The 26720-nt window shown below is 35.2% G+C and overlaps 1 protein-coding gene across 1 annotated transcript in view; it reads right to left on the bottom strand.

Moving 5' to 3' along the window:
* CCDC171 (coiled-coil domain containing 171) overlaps positions 1–26720 on the bottom strand; it is a 555758-nt gene that overhangs the window by 278460 nt on the left and 250578 nt on the right. Inside the window, exons 14-17 of the mRNA XM_069090675.1 lie at positions 26134–26223; positions 24555–24755; positions 21292–21459; positions 19472–19660 (exon numbers count right to left, since the gene is read on the bottom strand). Of these exons, the coding sequence (XP_068946776.1) occupies positions 19472–19660; positions 21292–21459; positions 24555–24755; positions 26134–26223 (648 nt within the window). The remainder of the gene's footprint in view (positions 1–19471; positions 19661–21291; positions 21460–24554; positions 24756–26133; positions 26224–26720) is intronic.

A 26720-nucleotide genomic window follows, 5' to 3' on the forward strand; every position in this document is an offset into this window, starting at 1 on the left:
AAGAATCTAAGGACACCACAGCACAGACGCGATTGTGATCGCATGGGGGCGGGTAGTTGATAGAAGTGAGAGGAGGGCGGGGGGGGTGGGGGGACTATTTAGACCCTTCAGTCACTCATTTTGGAGGGTTGGGGGAGGGGGCAATGATAAAGTCCAGAGGAGTTCAGGCAGGTAGGAAATGAAGAGATGGAATCCTTCTTAAATAAAGGATCTGGCAGGAGCACTCCACTGTCTACCCTCTACCCTTCCCAATCAGAGGGAGAGAAGGGCCGTAAGAGCAGGGGGTATTTAATAGGTATGAGTTTCAGAAATGATGTGATATTGGAGGATGATGAGGTTCCATGGAGCCTTGATGAAGTCTAGAGGAATGCAGCCATGTGTGAAATGAAGAAATGGGTGACTGAAGAGTCTAAATAGTCTACCTTCTCCAATTAAGGGGAGAAAGGAACCACAGGAACAGTGAGTACTGATGAGGTAATGACCAAGTATTCAGATGGCTTCTACCATTTTCTCTATCACAGCCCTGTATAGTAAGAAATGGCCCTTCTCTTTGCCAAGGCAAACTCTTCTACATGTGTAAGGGATCACAATCTAGCCCACTACTGCAGACTGCCCCTCTATCACCTCCATTTTCTCACTAATCTTCAATCTCTCCCTGTCTACTGGCTTTTTCCCTGCCTCCCCATCAACAAAAACAAACAAACAAAAAAAAACAAACCTAACCCATCAATCCCTGAAAGTTATCATCCTACAAAGGTGAATGAGGTGTTTGGGAAAGACCAGCACTTCCAATGTGAGGGCTTGCTGAGCCCTTTTCAGGGCTGTTCATCCTCCTTTGGTACACCCTGATTCACCCATCTCTAAACTGTGGATCCAAGAAGCTGTAGCAAGGACAACTACATGCCCATAAAACCATCTCAACAGATGATCTAAACTAGCATGAGCATAACCAACAGGCCTCAAACCTGTCAGTGAGTTATGGGGATGTTTATCCCCAGCATGTGAAGACTTTCCTCAGCTGAATGGGCAAATGAGAACAATGTGTTTCAATGGCCATGAAGGCAGCTAAAGCAGACACTGTGAAATGCTTATCATTTGGTCAAGTATAGAAGACTCCAAAAGTCATGCACTGGATCCTGGGCCATCACCAGTCATCTTAACTTCTGTCTTGCCACTGGACTTCCATGACTCAGAAAGAGAAAGTGAAGCTCATGATTTGTGCACCTCTACCTCACTTAAAATCTAATTAATGTGCAAGTCATCACCCTTGATGTCAATGGTCCTCTTTGAAAACAAAGAGCAAACAATACAACATCATCCTATATCTCTTCTCCCATTTGTTGTTAGACTCCTTGAGAGTGACATCTACAAATGGTGCCTACACTTCCTTTTCCTTGACTCTTCCTAACTCTCTGCAGTCTGGTATCTAACTTAGTTCAACTGAAACAGCTCTCTCCAAAGTGACAGTGATCTCTTAATGTTACAGCCTTTTCTCAGCCCTCATCCTTCTTGACTTCCTCAGTCTTTAATATTGTTGATGCCCCTGTTCTCCTTGACATTCTTTTCTCTCTTTTGTGATATTGCTCTCTCCTATCTCCTCCCTATCTAATCTCTAAATCTCAATTCTCAATCTCCTTTGTTGTATCTTTATCCAGGTTATTCATACCAAGTGGTGTCCCCCAAGTCCTAGGCCCTCTTTTTTTCTTCCTCAATAATATTTCACTTGGTGATGTTACCCATTACCATGGACTGAATTATCATCTCTATGTACATGATTCTAAATGTACTCATCTAGCCCTGACCGTTCTGCTGACCTGTAGTCCCACATCACCAACTGCCTTTTGGACATCTTGAATAGGATGCTCTATAGACATGTTAAACTTAACATGTCTAAAAGTAAAATCTCCCCCCACCAAAAAAAAACCCTCCCCTCTTCCTAAAGTTCCTATTACTGTCAAGGACACCATAATAATCCTCCCAGTTACCCAAGTCTACAACCTAATATTCATCCCTGACTCTTTACTCTCTCACTGCCCCATATAAAATCTATTGCCAATTCCTTTCAACTCTATCTCTGAAATGTCTCTCCTCCACCCTCTTCTCTTCTGACACTACCATCTGGGCTAGGCCAGGCCAGGGAGGGGGATATGGGAGGGGGCACCAGAGAAAATGACTGCACCTGAGAGAACAGCAGGGAGGCCAGTGTCACTGGATTGAAGAGTACATGGTCTGAGCAAAGTATAAAAAAAACTGGTAAAGTAGGAGGGGGCTTAGTTATGAAAGATTTTTAATGTCAAACCATTTTATATTTGCCTGTGGAGGAGATAGGGTGTCAATGGAGTTTATTGAATAGGTAGGTAACATGACTGAACCGGTCCTTTAGGAAAATCATGTTGGGGGCGGCTAGGTAGTACAGTGAATAGAGTACCGGTCCTCGAGTCAGGAGGACCTAAGTTCAAATCCAGCCTAAGATACTTAACACACACACATACAAAAATACTAGCTGTGTGACATTGGGCAAGTCACTTAACCCCAACTGCCCTCAAAAAAAAAAAAAAAGAAAAGAAAATCACGTTGGTGGCTAAGTGGAGGATGGATTGGAGTGAGGAGAACTTTGGGGCCAGGCTGACCAGCCCACAGGTTATTGATACAGTCCAGATACGTAATGAGGGCCACACTAGAATGGTAGCAGTGTCAGAAGAGAGAAGGGGGCATATTTGAGAGATGTTGCAAGGGTGAAATCATGAAATTGACAGGCCTTAGCAAAAGACTAGATTGTGTGTGTGTGTGTGTGCATGTGAGTGTGTGTGTGAGTGTGTGTGTGTGTGTGTGTGTGTGTGAGAGAGAGAGAGAGACAGAGAGACAGAGACAGAAAGAGACAGAGAGAGACAGAGACAGAGACAGGGACAGGGACAGGGACAGAGACAGAGACAGTATGAAGTTGAGGATGACATCTAGGTTGTGAGCCTGGGGACGAGGAGTATATCTTTACAGTAAGAAGGAAGGTTAAGAAGGGCAAAGGTTTGGTGAGAAAGGTAATGAGTCTAGTTTTAGACTAAACTTGAGTTTAGAATGTCTACATCCATTTCAAGATGTCTGAAAGGAAGTTGGATATGTGAGACTAGAGATCAGCAGAAAGGCTAGGGCAGGATAGGAAGACCTGAGAATCATCAGCATGGGAATGGCAATTAAATCCAGGGGAGCTGATGAGGTTACCAAGTGACACAGTATAGAGGGAGAAGGCCCAGGAGAAAACCTTCAGGTAGGCCTACCATTAGAGGGTATAGTCTACACGAATATCCAGCAAAAATATTGGAAATGACTGATCTGATAGGTAGGAGAAAAAGGAGAGAATGGTGTCGCAAAAATCTAGAGAGAAAATAGTATAAAGGATAAGAAGATCAACAATACAAAGGCTAAAGAGAGGTCAAGAAGAGTGAGGATTAAGAAAAGTTCACTGGGGTTGGCAATTAAAGATCACTGGTAACTTAAGAGGGATAAGGTCAGAAGCCAGATTTTAAGGGTTTCAGATGAGAATATGAGAAAAACAGGTAAAGGTACCTTTTGTAAATAGACTTTTCAAGTTTAGCTATAAAAGGAAAAAGAGATATTAGGACAATGGTAGTGACAAAAGTATCGTGAGGAATTTTTTAGGATGGGAGAGATATGGACATGTTTGTAGACAATAGGGAATGAACTGGTAGAAAGGAAGAACTTGAAAATAAGTGATAGCAAAAAAAAATTTTTTTTTTAAAAAAGCAAAAAACAAAAGGGGTGGCTTGGTGGCACAGTGAATAGAGAACTGTCCCTGAAGTCAGGAAGACCCAAGTTCAAATCTGGCCTCAGACACTTAACACACACACACAAAAAAACTAGCCATGTGACCTTGGGCAAGTCACTTTACCCCAAATTCCCAACCTTCTCCCTCAAAAAAAAAAAGCGAAAATAAGTTATAGCATGGGGAAGACCAAGGGGGCAATCTGTTAGAGGAGATGGCATAGAATGAGATCACCTGTGTAGGTAGAGGAGTTATCTTTGATAAGGATTCATTCACCTATTCATCTGAGAGAGGGAAGGACAAGACAGGGGCACGGAAGGAATATGAGTGATATGAGATAAAGAAAAAGGGATAAAAGAGAGCTCATGGTAAATGACCTCAATTTTTTTCTGTAAAATATGAGGTAAGTTTCTCAGCTGAGAGGGTGGGGGGAGAGAGCCATGGGAGATTTAAGGAGGGATGAAAAGATTTGTAAGCATTGCTATGGAGAGTCAGATTGTGAGCTGATAAGAGTAGTACAGTAGAATTGCCTAAGAACAGTAAGGCATCAGTGAAGGTTTCATAACATAAATTTGTAGTGGGACTAATCTAAACAATTGTGTAATTTTCTCCACCTTCACTCAGTAGTGCATGTGTAGAAATGAAGGTAGGATGACGGTAGTCACTGAAAGCTGAGGCTTACCAGGGCACCATCAGTGATATGCCAAATGGGCTAGGGACTCAAGAGAAGAGGTAAATATAGAGTTAAATTCATTCACCAAGGGATCAAAATGAGGATAAAAGAAGAAAGTGGCTAATTCAGGTGTATGGCTTGGGAAAGAACTAAGATGTCAAAGAACTGAAGGTCATAGTTTGGATGAAAAGTAGGGATTGGTAAGTGAAGGCAGAGGAAAAGGCAAAAAGACTGATTATGATCAGATTTGGAGAATTTGGAGGGATTCTTGAACACAGAGTAGTGAATTTGTGGGTGATGGCAAAATCAAGAGTATGACCATCTTTGTGGCTGAGCTGAGATGGAGGCCATAGAAAGTGAATAGGTGGAGGAACTGAGTGGTTAGGGTACTTAAGGGAGAATATACATACATATATATGTGTATATATATATATATGTATATATGTGAACACACACACACATACTAGTGAGAAGAGTGTGAGAAGAGCTGAATATTTGAAATTTCATTACCATGCTAATTGACTTGGTTTTTTGACACTCAAGCCCTTCTCAGCTCCCTACTTACCCTTACCCTATGACTGGAGGGCTGAAATTTGGAGCACTAAGCTCCTTCCAAAGTCTTCCCTTACAGAGAGAGGGCTCTGAATTTTCACAATGTTCCAGGTAACTCTCCATTTTCCACCAAAAGCTCTATGTTCTCTAATATATCAATAAACATTTATTAAGCCCCTACTACCTGCTAACTGCTGGGTTTACAAATAAGAAAAAAAAATATGTACTACCCACCCTCAAGGAGTTTACTATTTAAGGATAGAAGAAAACACACAAAAGGAAACTGAAAAGCTGAGGGGTGGGGAGGTTAAGAACGTACCTATTGTGAGGGGCATAGTGGAGAATTCAGCCAGAGAAATCCCAGGGTAGTGAAGTCAGAGGAGATATGGGGAAATGGAAATCTCACTCCCCACCAACTTTCTTCTTCTTCCCTCAAGGGACAGCACAGTAAGAGATGGAAGACCTAAGGTCAAAGAGAAGATTGTTCCTCTTTGCACCAAAGGATCTCCACATCCAGACAGATCAGGCTGGTGATAGGAGGTGGAAGTTGCCTTACACCGGCACAGGCAGAAGTCACCTAGACTGGCCCTTCCCACTCTCCCTTGGGACACACATAAGATCAAAGGAAGGTCTCTATCCACTTTTTACAGAAATATTTTGATTCACTTCTACATTCATAACTTATACAATTGTGATATTATATAAAATAGAATCAATTATGGGACAATAAAGTATCTGATGTCTATGTGGAAAACAGCTCAGTATTGAAAACATGACACCAACACAAAAATGACAGAATTGACATAGATCATGAGACAGTTAAAATCCATTATAGTTCTAACTACCTATAAATTCATTATGATTTCTCCTAAATAGAAGCAATATGGTTCCTAAACTAGTCAACCAGAAACATCTTATTGACCACTTGATACATATAGATGATATCAAGCAATAATGTTACATCGATAAACATATTAAACATTATCTTCATCTCAGGGAATCTTTCTCCAATGATATTAAAATGCATCTGGACTCAATAACTATATAATTTTAATGTACCACAAAAAAATATAAAGACCACAGGCTTCAAGCTTGAATCCAGAGATCATATTAATCCAATGGATGAAGGCAGAATGAACAAATACTTAAGTTATATTCGATATAGGGTGCAATACAGATAAAGATATCAAGAAAAAACCTATGGACATTCTGAAATCAAAACCAAATGAGAAGAAAATCTTTAAAGCAATAAAAACCAATACAATGAGAGTCATGACGGACACTTCTGGAAACACAAAAGGAATCATGACAGATTTGGGAAGCATCTTAACAAAACCCCCAAAACATTAACAAAACATAAGGCTCACCATCCTAAGGCCTAAAAGGAAGAGTTTTGAGCTGGCATATTCAGAAGACACTATAGATGTGTATAAAACCTATTGAAATACTTTTAGAAAATAAGCATCACTTCACCAAATAATAGTAAAGGACTGCAAAAAACTACGTGCTATTTATTTTATCAAACATAACCTAAATAGTTTGATTCTTGAAGGGATCTGAAATAATTAAGATCCAACAGTTGAATTAAAAGGAAACAGACTCAAAAACTTGGCCAACAAAATGTTAACAAAAAAAAAAAATCACCAAGTCATGATGATCTGTTTGTGAAAACAGAAGAGTGTTTGATGGCAGTTCAACCATCAGAAACTTCAAGAGTTATCCCTAAGGAATGTGGACGTAGTGAGCAATATAGACTTTGTAAAAAAAATAATAAAGCCTGTGAGACAAGTCACTGCCGGCTGCTAAAAGTTACCACTTACTTAATACCTAGTAAGACATGACCTGGTATCTGGAATAATATATCAGAAACTTTCATGGACTGACATATAATATGGCAGCTAGGTAATACAGTGGACAGAGTGTTAGACCTGGAGTCAGAAAAACTTCAGTTCAAATCCTGCCCTGGACACTTACTAGATATATGACCCTTGACAAGTCACTTAACCTCTTTCTACCTAAGTTTCTTCATCTGTAAAAATAAGGATAACAACACCTTCTTCCCAGTGTTCTTATGAGGATAGAATAATATATTTGTTGAGTACTTTGCAAACCTTAAAGTACTATATTACAAATACAGATCTCAAAATATCGCAGAGATCTCAACCAATATGTTGTACTGAAAACAGACAGAAATGTTGCTCACAAAAAACCTGTAAATGCACATATAACTTTGATTCATACAAACGTAAGAATAATATTTTAATATATGTCACCATTCTAAATATTCATGACATCTAAGCCATAGAAACTAAAAGTTTTCAATGTATAGAGACTTAGCTAAGAGATCCAAATCATGTGGGAACCGGATGAAGTATATTTCATCTCTGTTATCCTCTCTGCTACTAGAAGTATACCAATGACAGTAAAACTAGAGAGAATGAGTTTACATCCTATAACATGTAAAATATTACACTCATAAAAGTACATATTGCATACACTTGGGAAATAATCTATAGAACACTGAATATAAAGGAATAATAGCAAGATAGTGACTTGTTTCAAGACTGTTTCTACCCAAACCCCACAAAAAAAAAGAAAGAGATAATAATTATAGCTAAAATTTATATATATATATATATCACTTTAAGGTTTAGAAAGCATTTTACATATATGTAATAAGTGATAGTAAGTTTTATGGGATTTTGTTTTATTTAACGGTTGTATAATATTCAATTTCAGTGCAAAGTGCTAAAAGTACAAGCAAAAACTTTCATTCCTAAATTAATTCCTTAGAAGTTTTGCACAAATAGTAAGATTAAACCTATTTTCCTATTGCTTTTCCTTTACTTCTCACTGAAAGACACCATGAATCGGGCTAAGCATCAACTGATCTGGGTTGTACTCTGATTTCTGCCATTTAGCAATCCTGTGACTGTGGGCAAATTGATTGTGCTTAGTTTTCTTTATTTATAAAATGGTCATAATGATACTGATACTACTTAGGGTACTAGGTGAGTGGTTTGTAAACAGTAAAGTACTTTATGAATGTGACTATTATTAATTTCAATTGGTAGTACTTCCTAATTAGTTAAGTTTCTCTTAACCTCAGCTTCCCATTGTGGTTGGTCAATAAACACAAGTGAAATTTTAAAAGAAACTCTGAAATGTGTATTTATGTAATAACACTAATGGCTTACAGTAACAACTTTTACAAAATATTTTACATGCATAATTTCATTTGATTCAGGAGGTAGGTACTACAAGTATTAGTAACCTGTTTTAAGGTAAGGTAACTAAAGCTCACTGAGTCTGAGTGACTTGCTCAAAATCACACAGCAAATAAAAAACAAAGTCCTAGTGTGAACCCAAAATTGTAACTCTAGGATCAGAACTCTTTCTACTCAACTATGCTATACAATTAATTTTTAAAATTTTTTTGTTACATAGATGACATTTATTTTTAAAAGGCCAGATCAGTAGATTCATGACTATAATAAAACACTGATTTATTGTGTATTTATTTACAGTATTTTAGTTGATAATTGCTGTCTTTATTAGGGTCAATTAGAATATAAAAATAGTGTTTTTGAGTGATTAATTATGTCAGTGTTTACCCTTTATTTTTTCCTTGAAGCAAACATGCAGCAAATTTTAACATATTATTTTAAGGAAGTTAACTGGAAAGGATTCTGGTAAAATAGCAGAGTAGGTTAGAAAACTTTCAGCTCTCCAAATTTCCACCACAAAAAAAGTCAGAACATAGCCTCAGAGCAGCAGAAACAAACATAGGGTAAAGAAGTTGTCCTCCTAAGACAATCTGAGAAGACCCCAGGAAAGGGGGGCCGCTGGATAAAGAGGCAGCTTCAGCTTTACAAACTTTCATCTTGCAGACAGTGGGGGAGGGGGTAAACAAGGAGGGGATCTGACTGCTGAGAAGATTAAAGGACCTTCTACTGTCAAGGGATGCCAAGCACAGCTGTGCTGACCAGATGCATTCAAGGTTGTGGCTGCCAGGAGAAAGAGCTAACACACACGTGGTGAGTGCAGTAGTATGGGACAGGGAGACTGTTGGCTATGGGGACTTGCAGGAGAACAGAGTCCCTGGTTTCAATTCTATGGCAGGTAGGACAGCTGTATTTTGCAGCCACAAGAGGGAGAGCAGGGAGCAAGATCATTTGTGAGACATTGTGTCTGGGGGCCCAACCTGAGCTAAGGAGAGGAGAGCCCCAAGTTGGGCCTTGAGACAGATCTCAAAAAATAAGAGTAAGAAGGACCTGAGGCTTAGGACATCATACCCCATCCCTCAGAACTACAACTTAATTACATAAATAGCCACTTAAAAATTATTAAATAAAACAAAAAATAAATTAAAATGAGTAAGCAAAGGAGAAAGAACCTAACCATAGATAGTCTATGGGGATAGAGAAGATCTGGGTTCATATTCAGAGGAAGATAATAGAGCTTTAAAAAGTCACTCTTTTTTCAATGAGAAACATCAAATGGTCCCAAGCAAAAAAAAAAAAAAAGCTCTTGGAAGAACTTAAAAAGAACTTTAAAAATCAAATAAGAGAGATGGAGGAAAATTAGGGCAAAAAAAAGACAATCCAAGAAAATTGTGAAAAGTCAACCAACTGGAAACAGAATCAAAAACCCACTGGAATAAAATAATTCCTTGAAAACTAGAATTGGGCAAGAAAAAACTAATGACATTCTAAGACACCAAGAAATCATAAAACAAAATCAAAAGAATGAAAAAAAAATAGAAGAGAAAGTGAAACATGTCATCAGAAAACCAACTGATCTGCAGAACAGATAGAAGAGAAATAACATAAGAATAGTCAGACTACCTGAAAATTATGGTTAAAAAAAAAAGAATCGATACAATATTACAAGAAGAAGGCAAAGTAGAAATAGAAAAAACTCACTGATCACTACCTGAAAGAATCCCAGGAGTAAAACTTACAGGAATATCATAGGCAAATTTCAAAGGTCCCAGGTTAAGGAGAAAATATTGCAAACAAGAAGAAAAAAATTTAAAGATTATGGTGCTATAATAAGGATTAAACAAGATTTAGCAGTTACTATACCGAAGGACTGTAGGCCTTAGAATTCAATATTCTGTTGAGCAAAAGAGCTGGGATTACAACCAAGGGGAACTTACCTAGCAAAGTTAAATATAATCCTGGATAAAAAATAATGGACATTTATCAAACTCAAAGACTTCCAAGCTTTTGTGACAAAAAACACAGAATTTAAGGGAAAAATTGACATATAACATCTAGGAGAAATATATGGTAAACATTAAAAAACAAGTATAAGGGACTCAATAAGGTCAAACTGTTTATATCATATATGTGAAAATATTGGCAGTACCTTATGATTGTCATAATTATTTCAGTAGTTTGAAAGAAAGGAATGGGCTGAGCTGAGTATGATGGGATGATTCTAAAAAAATAAAACTGTGTAGGGAGAGGTAAAAAGGAGTAATTATCTCACACAAATGAGGCATGAATGGAAAATCTGATTCAGAAGAAGCTAGTAGGGGGAAAGGCAGGTAATGTTGGAAGCTTATTCTCATTAGGAATGAGTTAAAGTAAAGAGGAAACAACATATATATATATATATATATATATATATATATATATATATCTAGAAGGGTATAAAAGTCTTTTAAATTCAGAAAGAAATAAGAGGGAAAGGGGATAGGATGGGGGAGAGGAAGAAGAAAAGGGAAGGACCCTTAGAGGGGTGGGTAGACTAAAGAAGAGGAGGGCAAGGTAGAGCAATGGCAAGCACAGAAGTAGTTCACACCTTGTTCCAGCTATTGAATTAACATCTTGTTTCAGTTCAAGTTTCTTTTGAGCTTTGTATCAAGTCTGTTAAGAAATAGAAGGTGTGAACCCCACAACTTGTGAACCCTAAAACTCATGAACTCCTGCAACGGGAAGGGGAGGAGCTAATGACCAGATAAAAGGAGAATTTCCAGGCTAGAGACAGAAGAACTGAGAAGAGGACCCTTGTGGTGGCAGAGGCAAGAATGAGAAAACTTCTGGTATCCCAGCTCTCTGTTTGTCTACTGTTTGAGATACTTTTTACAGAAGCCCTGGGACCTTACTGGAAGCCCTGAAAGAGGATTTTCTGGTTGTATGTTTACAGAAGTCCAGGAGGAGGGTTTTGGAGGTCCTGGGACTTTGCTGATGATTTGTGCTGACCTCTTCGACCTTGTTTATGGGTCTGTGTTAATTTCTTTTTTTTTTTGGAGCAGGGAAGGCAAGGCTATTTGGGTTAAGTGACTTGCCCAAGGTCACAAGGTTAGTAAGTGTTAAATGTCTGAAGCAATATTTGAACTCAGGTCCTCCTGACTCCAGGGCCAGTGCTCCATTCACTGTGCCACCTAGCCACTCCATCTGTGTTGATTTCTATGATGATGATTTGTGCTAACCTCTTGGACCTTGTTTGTGGGTCTGTGTTGATTTTTATGTTGCTGGTTTGTGTTGAGTTCTCAGACTCTGTTGGTGGGTCTCAGTTGATTTCACAGGCAGATAGTGAATTGATGATGGTGCTGGCAATGTGGATGAATATTATTGTGACTTTGTAAAGCCGTTGTCTTCCAAGAAACAGGAACTGTGAAGGACTTGAGGTGGTCTGGATACTGTGAACTTCACTATGGAGCAAGAACTGGATGAAGAACTGGACAAGGAGCTCAACAAGGAACTGGGAGCTGCCTGTCTTTGAACCCAGGTGACACTTGGAGCTGGGACCATGGAAGAGGAACCATGGAAGCTGAGAGCCAGCCTCAAGTCAAGCTGAAAGAAGACTTTACTTGGATACTGTGTAATAGCTGAGAAGATTGTGATTTACAGTGACCTAGGGGTAGAGAACTTTGACTTTTGTATTTTGTGATTGAATTAAGGATTTTGTTATTGACTAAATGAATGTACTTTGTTTAAAACTATATGATCACTTTGGTGAAAACTATGTGGCCATTTTAGTGATAAGTTGTTGAGTTGTAACATGGTGAATGCTGTATTTTGATTTTCTGTGATAAGTTGTAACATTGTGAATACTGTATCTTGATCTTCTATAAAGGTTTTGCTCTGATTTGTTATTGAATAAATAGAGAGCTCAGTATACTATGTAATCTGAACTTTGAAAGCTGTTCACAGCAGCAGTCCTCTGGAAAGCTGCTTGTGATTGGCTTTACAAGTGAGGAGGGATAGGGTAAACAGGATGAGAAGGATAGTGAGAAAAAATAGGAAGGAGGAAAATACACACAAAGTAATTGTAGCTTAGAATGTGAATGGGATGAATTTATCCATAAAACAGAAATAGAAGATTAAGAATTTGAATTCAATGGTATGTTGTTCTCAAGAAACATTATAAAAATGAGATATACATACAAAGATAAAATAAAGGGCAGGAGTAGAATTTAGTATGTAAAAAAAAGCAGCAAGAGTAAACATGATCTCTGACAAAGTTAAAGTTAGAACAGATTTAACAAAAATTGAAAAACAGAGAAACTACACTATGTGTCTGCAATGTTATCCAATATTGTTTTAGACCATTTAAAATATCTAGACAGTATAAAATATCTGAACATATACTTGCCAAAACAGTTTTATTGTTTTATATTGAATCCTCTTTTATGGTCTGCTGTGTACATGGCAATATTTTGTTTTGTTTTGTTTTTTCCATTTTGTGTTTAAGTTTACGATATAAAAATTTACAAAAAAAAAAAAGAACTTAAGGAAAGTTCTTATTGCCCTTAAAGAAATCAATTCAATAAATATATCATGAGTTTAAAAACATAAATGTGACTACCAGCTTAACCTAATAATCTGTTGATCATTAAAGTCTATTACCTAAGAGGATATTGCCTAAAATGCATTGCACTTCCAGGAAATTTTCACATCTCTTCTTTTTCTTTGAAAAACTTTAGTAATTCAATTTTTCTTTTCAAAATTTCATCCTATAAAATTCAATAAATAAAATATTTTGGTTTTATATTATATGTGTGTATGTGTGTGTGTGTGTGTGTGTGTGTGTGTGTGTGTGTATAGTTGTTGTTCATCCTTTGTTTTCAAAGAGGACCAATGATATCATGGGGTGATGTCTTGACTTTTGCATGAACTAGATTTAAGTGAGGCAGCATAGTCCAAAGTTGTCAGCCTTACTCTCTCCTTCAGAGTCACTGAAATCCAGTGCAGAACAAGTCAAGATGACCAGAGATGGCCCAGGCTATAGTAGATGACCTTGGCATCTCTGATATCTGATTAACCTCTATGCACTTAACAGCACCTGCTTCAGCCACCTTCATTGCCATTGGAAGAAATTGTTCTCATCTGCCCATTCCACTGAGGGATATATTCGCAAACTGGGAATAGACATCCCCATAATTAACTGACAGATTTGAGGTCTGTTGGTTAACCTCAACCTGGTTTAACTCATCGGTGAAGACGGTTTTACCAGGATGTGGCTGCTATACTTGCAACAGTTTCTTGGAGACAGAATTGAGAGTTGGGTGAATCAAATGAACACCAAAGAGGGATGAGCAAACCTGAAACAGCCTTGGCAAGCCCTCTCACCAAAGGTACTTGTGCTCCCTGAACACCCATAAACATACATCCAAGACTCTCTCTCCATACTTAACAAGTCTCTGCTTAAAGGGCTCCAAGGAAAGGGAAAACACAATTTCCTGAGGCAACACATTCCATTTTTGGATACCTCTATTATCAGGTTTTTCCAGCTTCTAACCTGTATTTACCTCTTTTCAACTTCCCCCCACTATTCCTGATTTCACTCTCTTAGGCCAAAAAGAACAAGTACAATTCCTCGTTCACATGACACTCCATCAAATATCTAAATAACAGCTATTATGTCATCAGATCTCTGTCCCTTATCTTCCCCTCCTCCACACCATTCTTCCTTTTTCCAAGGTAAACATAGCCAGGTTCTTCAACAGATCCTAAGGGTCTGTCTGGTTTCTCTCTAATTTTATCAATGTCTTTCATAAAACATGATGCCCACATAAATAGTCCCCCATCTCTGCAATGAAGGGGATATATCTTCTTAGCTCTTCCATAGTGCCATGCTTGGCCACTATAATAATATAGGGTTCCATTTCCCTTTTTTGCTCTTTTAATTTATACGGTTTTATTCATTACATATAGTATTTTCCCAATTATGTTTACTTTACCAGGGTTCTCTGAATTCATCAAATTCACTGACTTCTACAGCTTGGTTACATTACAATAATCCATATGCCACAATATTTTTAGATATTTCCTAATAAATGAGGACTTGCTGTTTCCAATTTTATGCATATAAAATGCCATTATTAATAGTTTGGTAGATGTGAGACTCATTTCTATCTTTGACTTGCTTGATGTACATGCCTAAAGTATATGTGAGTCTAGGCCAGAAAATATTGATATTTCATTCACTTTATTACCATGCTTACACACCGCTTTATAGAACTGCTGAACCAGTTCACAGTTTTTGTAATACTATATTAGTATACCTATCTTTCTATAGTGGGATAGCTAGGTGGTGTAGTGTAGAGAGTACTAGGCCTGCAGTCAAGAAGGCTCATCTTCCTGAATTAAAATCTGGCTTTAGACATTTACTAGCTTTGTGACCCTGGGCCAATAACTTAACTCTATTTGCCTCAATTTCCTCGTCTATAAAACGAGATGGAGAAGAAATGTCAAAGCGCTCCAGTATTCCTACCAAGAAAACCCCAAAAGGGGTCATGAAGAGCTAGACACAATTGAAAAAATTACTGAACAACTTTTTCCATCTTTTGTTATCTTGTAATTTCAGAAGTGGAAGGAAGAAGGATTTCATAGTTGGGCTTATTTACAATTTAGTCATTATTAATAATGAGAAACAATCTTTCATATGGTTGTTAATAGTTTGCAATTCTTTTTTAAAACTATTCATATTTTCTCATTACCTTTCCATAAGGTAACAGCTTCTGATCATATATATCTGTGTTAATTCCATGCATATTTCAGATATCAGACCCTTATTAGAAAAAAAATAGTTTAAAAGACTTTTTCCTAATCTATTTCCCTTATTATCATAGCTACTTTGACTTTATTTCTGCAAGTCTCTCAATTTCATGTAATTGAAATAATTTTGTCTTTTGTGAACTCTCCCTTTCTCATTTACAGATTCTCTCCTTATTATATATCTTTGTATTTCACCCACCACCCTCCACCTTGTGCCTAGCATATTAGTCTGCACAAGACAAGTCTTTAATATGTATTTGTGACCTGATGAACTCCCTCTTTTTGTAAATAAGAAAAAATGGGAATAATAATATCTACTTCCCAGGATTATTGGGAAGATCAAATGAGAGATAATAATTATAAAGCACTTGAGAGATAATAATTATAAAGCACTTAGCACACTGTCTGGCCCATGGTAAGTGCTATATAAATTATAGCTATTATTAATTATTATTACCACCACCGTTATTCATTCATTCATATATGCATATATGTATGTGTATGTTTAGTGTGTATGTACAAGTATGTGTACATATATCTGTATGTGTGTAGGTATGCATATACACATCTACCTGTGTGCACTTGTGCATACATATTTGTATGGTATAAAATATTTCTATAGAAACGTACGTTTTACAGATAAGCATATGGTAATATGTGGTATGTATCTAAATATGTGTAGATGGGTAGCATCTACACACATATATACATACACACCCATATATACATACACATATGTCTCATTCAGTACTCTTATTCTTTTACCTATCTTTCAGAAGGTGAGTAGCACATTTCATCATTAATCCTCATAAATTGTGATTGGTGATTATACTGATCAGAGTTCCTGTCTTTCAGAGTTGTTTGTTATTATGTTGTTTTAATATTGCTGTTAGTGTATAATTGTTCTCTTGGTTCATAGGATTTTCTCAGATTTTTCTGAAACTATACATTTCATAACTTCTTAGAGTATTCCATCACATTTATATACCATAACCTGTTCAGCCATTCCACAATTAATTCACACCCCCTAAGATTCCTATTATTTGTTACCTCAAAGAGAGTATAAATATTTTAACACAGTACAGTAAGTTTAGTTAAGAGTTTGTTTTTCCTAGGACTAATTCTGTGTTTCCCCGATAATAAGACCTATCCCGAAAATAAGCCCTCCCCTTACTGTGTAAGATTCCTCTAAAATAAGCCCTATTGAGATTGCTACTGTAGTGAAGGTGATCCCCTGCGCTACATGCTACATTACGGTACCCTCTGTATGCACCGTTTCCCCCCCCACGATGAAACGCACGCCGCGCTCTGAGCCGCATCCAATCAGAGCTGCAACAGTGAGTGTTCTTTATTGAATTCATTATTGAATAAAGGTACATTTTTTTGTTCACATTTACCTGTTTATTAAAATTGCTGTCAATGTTCATTAAAATAAGCCCTCCCCTGAAAATAAGCCCTCTGGTGTTTTTCTGTCCAAAAAAATTAATAAGACAGTGTCTTATTATCGGGGAAACACGGTTTTTCCCTTAATCAACCATCTTTCTAATTCCCTTTTCTTTTACTGTTGAATTAAGTATATTTCTTTACTCAACTGGGTATGTATATTCTTTCCTCCTCTAACCAGTTTAGATGAGGGTAAGGTTCAAGTATTAACCATATCCCCTATTTCTTCCTCATTTTTTGTCAGTTTCTACTTGTTACACAGATTATGCAAGATAATTTTCCCTAATCATGTTTTCCATTCCTTCCTCACCCCATGTATTATTCTTCCCCTTTAAGATCCTAAAGATATAACAACCATGTCTAGACTTTCTGTCTAATAGACTCTGGAGTGTTTTCTTAGATGGTTCACTGGCATCAAATAGAAAAGGTACAGCCTCTGATGTAGGTGAGCAAACTCCAACCTAAGGTCATCTAGAACTAGTGATGAAAAAATAAATGCTAACACATCTAACTACCTGGGTGATCAGAGGTTACAATCAGGATAATAGTATTTGTAGTGAAGTTGTTTATTGCCTTGATATAATTGACGTCATTTCACATTAGACCATCATTTTGTGGTAATGTGTTTCAATATTTGTTTTTTACAACTTGCTTTTCAAGTATTAAAATAAGTATATGTCTGGTTTAGATTTATAAATAATATGAGTGTGTTTGTGTAAAACTGATAAAATAATATATGAAAATATAATATACAAATATATAAGTTAAATGTAAATATATTATATTATATATATATATAATGTATACAACTAGAATCCCCACATGCAAAAATTTAGTAAGCAATCTTATCATTAGTTATCAGGTATAAATCAAATTAATTACTAAACAAATTAGGTCTCTGACCAACAATCAGAACTTGGGTGCAACCAGCTAACACCCATAACAATAACTATAATAAACCCAACACAACTCCCAGTCTTCAGCTTGACCTTGGGTCATAACCAAGGTAGCTCCTGCATTCACCATTCCCCACTTGAGAAGACTCAAGTATCTGCTTAAGGGCAGTACTAACTGACTAAATGAGATGGAGGGAAACACGTGGCCTGTGACTGCACAACGAGGAACTTTTGTCACTGAGGACCAGTTAGAGATGTACTTACTAGAAAGTCCTAAGAACCATCAGGTTGGTGGTTCATTCCTAGTGGGGTTAAAGTTAGTATTGTTTAATAGAAAGTAGAAACTGACGTTTGTATGCATATGACTGAAAAAGTTTGATTACTAGCATTGAGAAGTGTAAGTCTAATTAATGTTTCTGTTGCACTACTTGGCATATATAACAGCAAACTGGTTTTGGCACCATGTTACATTATCACACAATTAGAGTTGGAAGTGACCTTAAAGATTATTATGGGCTAGATTTGACACATCTACTTCCTCTGGTAATTCAGGTTTGATATTAGAATGAAATAAGATAAAATAAGTATGACAGTTCAACACTCCATAAAATTCAACAGTTGACGAAAGGAAATTTACTTGGTCAAAGCAAGGGAAGATACTGAACAAGAATATGCATCAAGGACACAAACTGATTCAGCTGAGTGATGTTCCCCTGCTTCTAAGTTGATCTTCCAGCCAGAGGCAGGTTTAGAGAGATTTTTACTCAGGTGACCCAGAAGTAATTTCAATCACTCCAGTCTTTGGTCACCTAAGCCATGTCTTGAGAATAGTTTCAAGGCCTTTTAAGGAAAAAGGAATTTAATTTGCAGAGGTTCAGAAGGATTAGAATCTTGCTCCTATCACAAAAGTTATCTAGTTCAACTCTCACATTTTATAGAAATGTCAGATCTTTAACCAAAGAAGTTAAGCGGTTTTCCTAAGGGGAAAAAGATGTTGCAGAGCCAAGATAAAAACAGGGCATATTGGGAACAATCATCACACATTACAATAGGTTCCAGAGCAATGAGGCTTCCAAATCTAATCCCTTGGAGAGGCTTCTACCTTCACTATCTGAGTACCAGAGGGATTATTTCTACTTGTGGCCCTCATTCAGGCAAGGGTCCAGGATCCATTGCAAGTACTGACTTAATCACAGAAAACAATAAACAACATCCATAGTTCTGGCCAAAGATAACTCCACAACCAAGTTAAATCTATAAGTCTATTGAGTTAAATATGGAAAAGTCTGTATTTCCATTATAATATTGTTGATCAAGAGGGGGTCTTAAAATAACAATTTCATAAATGTTCAATTCATATAAGGAAAAGTACAGTAAAATAATTGGCTTCAAGTTTGATTCTGCATACTCTAAATCAACTGAAAAGACATAACTCATTTCCCATTCAATTATTTTGGTATAGGACCTAAAAACAGATAACATATTCCTTACATAACACCAATAAGGAGATTATTGAAGCACAGAAATCATATACCAAATGTTAGCTTAAAATAAATTAAAATGTTAGTAAAAGATACACTCTTCACAAATGAAATTAATACTGAAAAAAGAAACTATTACTCTATGACTATGGACAATTTTAGAATGATTCTGATATTTTATTTTATACTTTTAAACTCACGAAAAATTTAATTATGAAGAGAAATATTTCAGGATCCAATTAAATAATGCATTTTTGGACTGTGCTCCAATAGTTAATCAAGGTCAGCACTGTTAAAAATTTCTGATCGAATAGAAAATGGTTTTATACTCATTCAAAATCACAAGTATCATTCATGCTGTCCCTAACCTTCCTACTATCAGACATCCATTCATTTCCTAAAGAAAGCCACAATTAAGAATACACACACACACATACACACACACAAATATGTATATGCTTGTGCATGTATTTATATGTGGGTGTATGTATGTATATATATATGTATGTACATATGTGTATATATAATTACCAACTAGTTTTAATTTTATTAGAATTCTATTTTGGTTCCAAAGTAGGATGCAGGGTGTAGGAAAAATACAAACATTTTTCAGCACTCTGGAAGAAGTAGCATACCTGTGCCTTCATCTGAATCTCCCAGAGGAGCTCAGTATAGTGCTGCTCCAAATCCTTCTTTTGTTTCTGCCAAGAGCTCTCCTGTGCTTTAATCTGTTCTGCCACTTTATTAAAAGTATCTTCCTGGGTCTGCTGAAGCTCCCTCAGAGTATCAGTCTTGTTTTTACAAATATATTCTAGATGAGTTATCTATGTGGTTATATAATAGACACAAGAAATAAGGTCAAATCATTTTTTCCAATTCACAATGTTTTTTCTCATTTTCATTTTCTTTCTAAATGATAATAAAAAAAACTAAGCCAGACACAAATTAACACATTAAGAGAGAAGCTGAGATAAGTTTATACTGTATATTTTATCTAGAAATAAAAGCATTTAGTTCAGTATTGATATCATATAAGTTATACTATTAATATGATCACTCCTTTTTTCTCCAAATAAATTTTTATATTTAAGATATATTTCAACAAAGATATTCAAGAGATGATATAAAGCAAAAAAATTAAGTGAGAAGCTATACAGCTCCCCTTAAAGGGCAAGCAAGAATCTCCATTTAAGAAAATCTCTCCAATTCTATATACAATGAATTTGCATACAATGAAATAAAATGTTTCATACTGGTTTGAGTATACAAATAAGAAGCTTTGAGGAAAGGCCCTTTCTTTTTCACATATCCTTTTGTGTATTAACTAATGAAATTTAGAAGTTATAATAATAACTGGAGCACACTGAAAAAGTCTGTACAATCATAATAGGATTAAATATAATTCCAATAGTTAATCAAGTTCAGCATTGTTAAAAATTTCTGATCAAATAGAAAATGCTTTTATAACTCATTCAAAATCATAAGTATCATTCATGCTGTCCCTAACCTTCCTACTATCATCATTCCTAGAACATTCTAGTGACCCTACTAATAGGATCAGAGCCAAAATTATCAATAGTAAGGAACTCCTGACATTGGGCCAAGAAATTGTTTCATGTCTCCAACAGATGAGAAACTTATGGAACCGTTTTTCTCTTCCTATCCCTCAAGAGCAAATGTCAGTACAGCCAAGATCTGGAATCCTTCTCCTAGACCACATGAACATAGTTTTGACCAGCTAGTTTAATAGAGCCAGAAAATGAACCAATATCTTTAACAGCAACATGTCCACTAAGCCAGTTTAATTTATTATAACCTAAAGAAGGATTTTGAATGTGTTTCCTTTGGAAAGACTAAAAGTTTAAGTCTTATGAAATAGTAAAGTAATCATAAATGTCTACTGTTCTTACCTCTCAAAAATATTTACTACATTATGAACCATAGATTTTATAATTAAGAATATCATTACCTTTTAGAAAACATGTTATAAGCATGTAATTATTTAAAATTTATTTATAAAATAATAATACCTCATTTTTACCAAATCAATTATTTTAAGATTATATTTTTAGGTAACTATAGCTTGCTTCTGTTTTATGCTAAGATAAAGTGTTGGTTTATTAGAGTAAATGACTAAGTCCTTTGAATTGCTTCATCAGTAAGATTAATTTATTTTCTTTTAATTAGGTCCCTGTGGCTAATACTGGCTAGTAGTATTAGCATGTCCTGCACAGAAAGTGGAGCTTAGAGACTTCATACAGACTTCAGTCACATTTACATGCCCACAGCAATGGCATCAAACTGAGTTGTAGACAAGCCATAATTAATGGTATTGAATTATTAACATCCAAATTCTTTTTGAAATAAGATGAATGTCAGCCTTTCTTAATGATACTGTGATGTGGACAAATGTCACTGAATTTAATAGAGGTATCTGGTGCCTGAGGACAGTTACCTTCTCATTAGCCCTGTTGAGGTCTAAGATCAGGGCATCAACATTCTCCTGCAAGACTGCACAAAGCTCAGACCAAGAGAATTTATCCAGCATGCCTTCTGGTTGTTTTATAAGCACACAGCCTGCTACCAAGTGCTGATATAAAGTATGAAGGAAGGTTAGTTTCTCCTGTGAGGAAAGCAAAAAAATTAACTTCAGTATATAAACATTGTAGGAATTCAAATGTACATATACTTCCAAAGCCTGAACAAGATCATAAAACAGAATTTCAAAATGCAATAGTTTTAATGAAATTATTTTCACATTCTAAGAAAAGAAAATACACAGAATAAAGTAAACTATTTGTAAATTGTAATTCTTAAATATTTATAACTGTAATATACATATTTTAAGTTTCTTACAAGAAAGGTATGTTATTTAATCCAAAGTGTAATTTAGAATGTTACTATATTTTTAAAAGAATTTAAATAATTTCAGCATTTCCCATGTACACATATTGCTCTAATTTCTTCTTTTCTTTCCAGCTCTCAGGTTTTAGGCATTTTATAGGCAATCTATTCCAAGCCCCTTAAGTTTATCAACCAGTGAAATGAGGGTTATAAGATAGATAAGCCCATTGTATTTTTCCCCAAATATATGCTCTTCTGTCCTAGCATTAAACATATAAAAAGTACATAGCATTTTTTTCATTGTTACAAAGGGATAGTATAACTCATTTCCCATCAGAAAAACAATGTGATAGATAAAATGCACAAGATAAAATATCCAAAAAGGCATATTAGAAACATGAAACAAAAGTGATCTATTCAAAGGCATAGGGAAATTGAAAAAAAAAAAAAACACCACTCACTTAAGAGAAGAATTTAACATGAAGCAGACACATTTATTTTTGGAATCTGACCCAAGGCATAGACTCTGAAAATAAGCTTAGAGTAAAGCTAGAGTATAAAGTTTTCATATATAGAACACAATCTAATAAGATTATCTTTCAAGAAATTGCTATAAAAAAACTCTTATGAGAAATTTATTAAAATGATACTTTATCACAAGGGAAATCATAGGACTTACTTAAGAAATTTTCCCTTAACTTATTTAAATGACGTACTTTATACTTACGCTATGCAGCATACATAGCAAAGTACCTTTTCTAAACGGAGTACTTTAAAAAAAAGAAAATTGAACATGGCCTTAAAACCAAAACCTAGGTTCAGAAATCAAGAGAAAGTTTATAAACGTACTCTGAGTTGTTAATTTGATAGGTTAGTATTCAACTGCTGAACTGGTCAAAGATCTTATTCAAAATAAATTATTCAATGTAGTATACAGGCATTAAAAAAAAGTTCCCTAAACATATCATCAAGTGATCAAGAACTTTTTCAGTGTTAACAATTGTGTTGCCATTGTAATCTTTTTGCTTGGGCTATGATAAACCAGGCATGATAATCATCCATTTGGCATGAAAAAGAAATCCCAAGACCCAAAATCAATTCACACATGTTGAACCCAACCACAATGCTGTAGACATGCTGACTTTACAATACAGTCAGGCTTCTAGTTTCCTTTACTTTAATCATTATCTGATGTGTAGAACAATTCCAACTGCTTCATGTGGACACAATTTAAATCCCAGACTGTAAAAATGATGGAAAGAATGTTTCTATTTCACTCAGTTGGCATTATTGTTCATGTTTGTTAGAGTAATGAGCTCAATATGCAGAACAATTCAGATAAGTTAGTTCCTTGCTAGCTAGACTAGTTGTATACCTCAAGTCAAAATAAAATATAAGACAATTTACTTGGTTAACAAAGAATTTTCCTATGAGATAAACATGTTTTGCTACAGTATGAATTAATTTAATTCAACAAATATGTTAAACACCTACTATTTGTAAGACATTGTGCTTTAAGCAGTGGTAATATAAACAGGACAGAAATCCTACTCTAAGGGAACAGACAATCTAATTTAGGAGAAGGATAAGTATACAAATAACTTTGATTAAAAAAAAGATGTAATATGCCAGAAGAGGTCCAAGCAAAATAACAATAATAATAATAGCTATTATTTATATGGTATCAACTATGTGTCAGGTACTATGCTTAGTACTTTGCAAATATTATCTCATTTGATCCTCATAACAACCCTGGGAGGTGGTGCTATTATTACTCCCACTTTACAACTGAGGAACCTGAAGCAGACAGGGTTTAAGTGACTTGCCCTAAGTCACACAGTTACAAAGTACTGGAATCCAAATTTGGACCAGGTCTTCCTGACTCCAGGGCTAGCATTCTTTCACACTATGCCACTGACTGGGAATAGGAATAGGAGGCAGGGTAGGAAGGAAGGAAAAAAGAAACATTTCAGACATAGAAGATAAGTAAGCAAAAGTAGGACAATAATAGCAAATAGATAATAATCAAGCATGTCCAGAAATGTAAAACATATACAAAGAAGCATGATTTAAGGGTTCATGTATATTAAAATGTATAGAAACAGCCTTGAATGACAGGATCAGCAGTTCATATTTTATTCAGTAGCCAACAGAAAGTCAATACTGAAGTTTGCTGAGAAAAGCAGCAGCAGGATCACAACAATCCATTAGGAAGATAATGGTACAAAGGATAGACTGAAGAAGGGAGAGACTCCAGCTAGGAAAACAAGTTAGAAAATTAATGAAATATTTTAACTGAGAAGAGAAAGAGCCTGAAACAGAATAGCAGCAGTGGGAGTAGAGAGGACAGAACAAACAGTATATGTGAACTACCATGCTGTGAGTTAAAATTTGAAAATGAAGAAGGCCTTAATGACTGGTGTTTCATAGATTTCTGAGATTTAACTAGTCTAATAATTAGTACTTTGAGATCATAAAATTTTAAGATTATTAAAATGGAAATCTATAATCAGCATACAAGGTACCAGAGAAGTACATTTTAGAGCCAATCTACTTGGCATGGTAAACACCTTCAGTGTAGGGAATGTTGCATTTGTATTTGTATCCTCACTGCCTTAGCATAGTTCCTTGCTTAATAAATGCTTGTTAACTGATCGATAGAATGAAACTGCGAATATCTCACCTTGTAAAATAGTATGACAAAGGAGTAACCAATTTTAGGGATGTAATATGCATATTTCAAAATATATAGCATAAATTTATCTTTGGAAATAATTCACAGATGACCAAAAGTAGCCATTCTGATGTATGTAAATGTATAAAACAAGATTAGATGAAGACCTTTTCTGACAGTGCTTTTGTCTCTAGTAATACCTCAATATCCTTATGGAAAGCCTGGGAAAGCTTCTGGATTTCATTTTCAGACTGTGCTACTCGCATTTTCTCTTTCTCCCAACAGTGTAGAACATTTTGGAGTTCCACTTTTAAAGTGCCTATTATAGATTCTCTGTCTGCATACTTAGTTCGCAGGTGATTTAACTCCTGATTGACATTAACCAATTTATCTTGTGCTTCCTGTCAAAGACACACACACACACACACAAAAGTGGCTAGTAAGTTTATCTGATAAAACATTTGAGCAGGTGACTTCTCAATAAGCATAGTGAAGTACATAATTTTTTCCCCAGGGGAATGGGGAGGGGAAAGAAAGTACTTGAGCTAAACCAGAAAGATAGCTTGAGGTGAAATTAACACAGATCCTAAAGATTTTACTAACAAATGATGTGATTCAAAATTACTCTGGCATCTTATTTGCTTCCTTTCATTCTCAAAGTTTTCTATTAGAACTTTTTTTCTTTCAGAGAGCTACTAGTCCAATATCATCAAATATAATTACCTCAGTTGTAATATATATGATAAAATATATAATATATATGCTAAATTAGCAGTCTGAGGTACAGGTTAAAAAACCTATATGAAAGCTTTTTCTTTACTAAATTCCTAATTATTTTGTTGCCATTTATGTTTTGATGGAAATGTTTTACTTGCAAATCTGAAAATTGAAATGTTTTAACATTTACACTAAGTAATACTACTACTTATTAATAAGATGTCCATCTTCCAATAAAGCCTTTAGTAATAAGAAAAGTGCATTTATGATTCACTATTAACACAAGTGCTTTAGATGAGAAATTTTAGCTCTTTTAACCAACCTTTTCATGTACTTGTGATATTTACATGTTAAAACTTTTTTTAAAAATACTACCATGTGTCCATAAACTAATACAATAAAAATTACACAAAAAGTGGACACTCAGGAGTTTTAAGTTGAATTTTGTCTTGGCACAATAAAGTACGAGCTAAGAAACTTAAAAGTTTTAAATGTCATTATGTCAAATTACAAAGCTGTTTAAATTAGTGATTCTCAGCTCTCCTAACCAGAAAAGACATGAAAAGCAATTTTCTTTCCCAAAATGATCAAAATGTATTCCAAGTTAAAAGTTTCCATTCTTTTTGTATCAAATTATTTTAAGAATAACACTACATTTCAAATTTTATCCTTTGTCTTTTTTGGAATTTATGGCATTATATTTAACTTTTATAAACTAGATTTAATTTGATCATAAACATATATTTCCCAGGAACATAAAAACAATTCCAAAACAATATATATGAAGAATGATAAAATACCATTTTTAAATCTTTGGCTGAACAATATGAATTTTGAAAAATGTTAAACTAAGAGTAGCTTATATAAGATACATAAAATATATTAAATAAAATATTTGAAGGTAAAATTGTCACTGTTCTAATACAAACTTTTTCATAAAGATGAAATTTGGGGTTATCTTAAAATCCAAAAGCATTCAATATGAAGGTTACTATTAAATGTGATAGCAAAATAAAAAACTCTATTTCCAAAAGGGAAAAATAGTATTCTAAACAACTATACCTTTAGACTTTTCTTTTGACATTCCATCTCCTGTTTGGTAGAATCAAGTTCCCTAAATGTTTTTTCAGAAGTCTTTTGTAGGCAGTTTAGCTAATAAAAAAGAAATAAAAGTAATTTTTAAAAAATTTTACAAACAATAACATAAAAAGTTAACTATTAAATATTTTATTGTATAACCAGAGGTTATATCAGAGCATCTATTTTAATTTTTTAATTCAATCTCAAAATTGTAATTTACTTAGCTTATGTAGACCCTGTCATAAGTTTAAATTATAAAAAAAGGAGAGAAGGTACTCAAGTTTAAAATCTCAGTGATATTTTCATAAAACTTTATTAGATGCCACAAATCTTTATTTTTTTTCACTTCCACTGTAAATACTTTAATTATTAAAAATTTTAAGACCAAAGAGCCAAAAGCAGTGGCATCAATAAGGAAAAATAAGGATAGAGATGACTGCTCATTCTACACATGTTGAAGGTATTCAGTGGGTCTCTGGCTCCATATGACAATTTCAGGGTCAGTCACATGCAGTCCTACTGGGAAGGCTTGTGGCAGGTCATCAGTTGGTCCTTCACTGCTTGTGATT

The sequence above is a fragment of the Petaurus breviceps genome, unplaced genomic scaffold, assembly GCF_028583685.1.
Source record: "Petaurus breviceps papuanus isolate PSGF00001 unplaced genomic scaffold, PetGlider_PUasm1.0 187, whole genome shotgun sequence".
In the NCBI taxonomy this organism is placed as follows: Eukaryota; Metazoa; Chordata; class Mammalia; order Diprotodontia; family Petauridae; genus Petaurus; species Petaurus breviceps.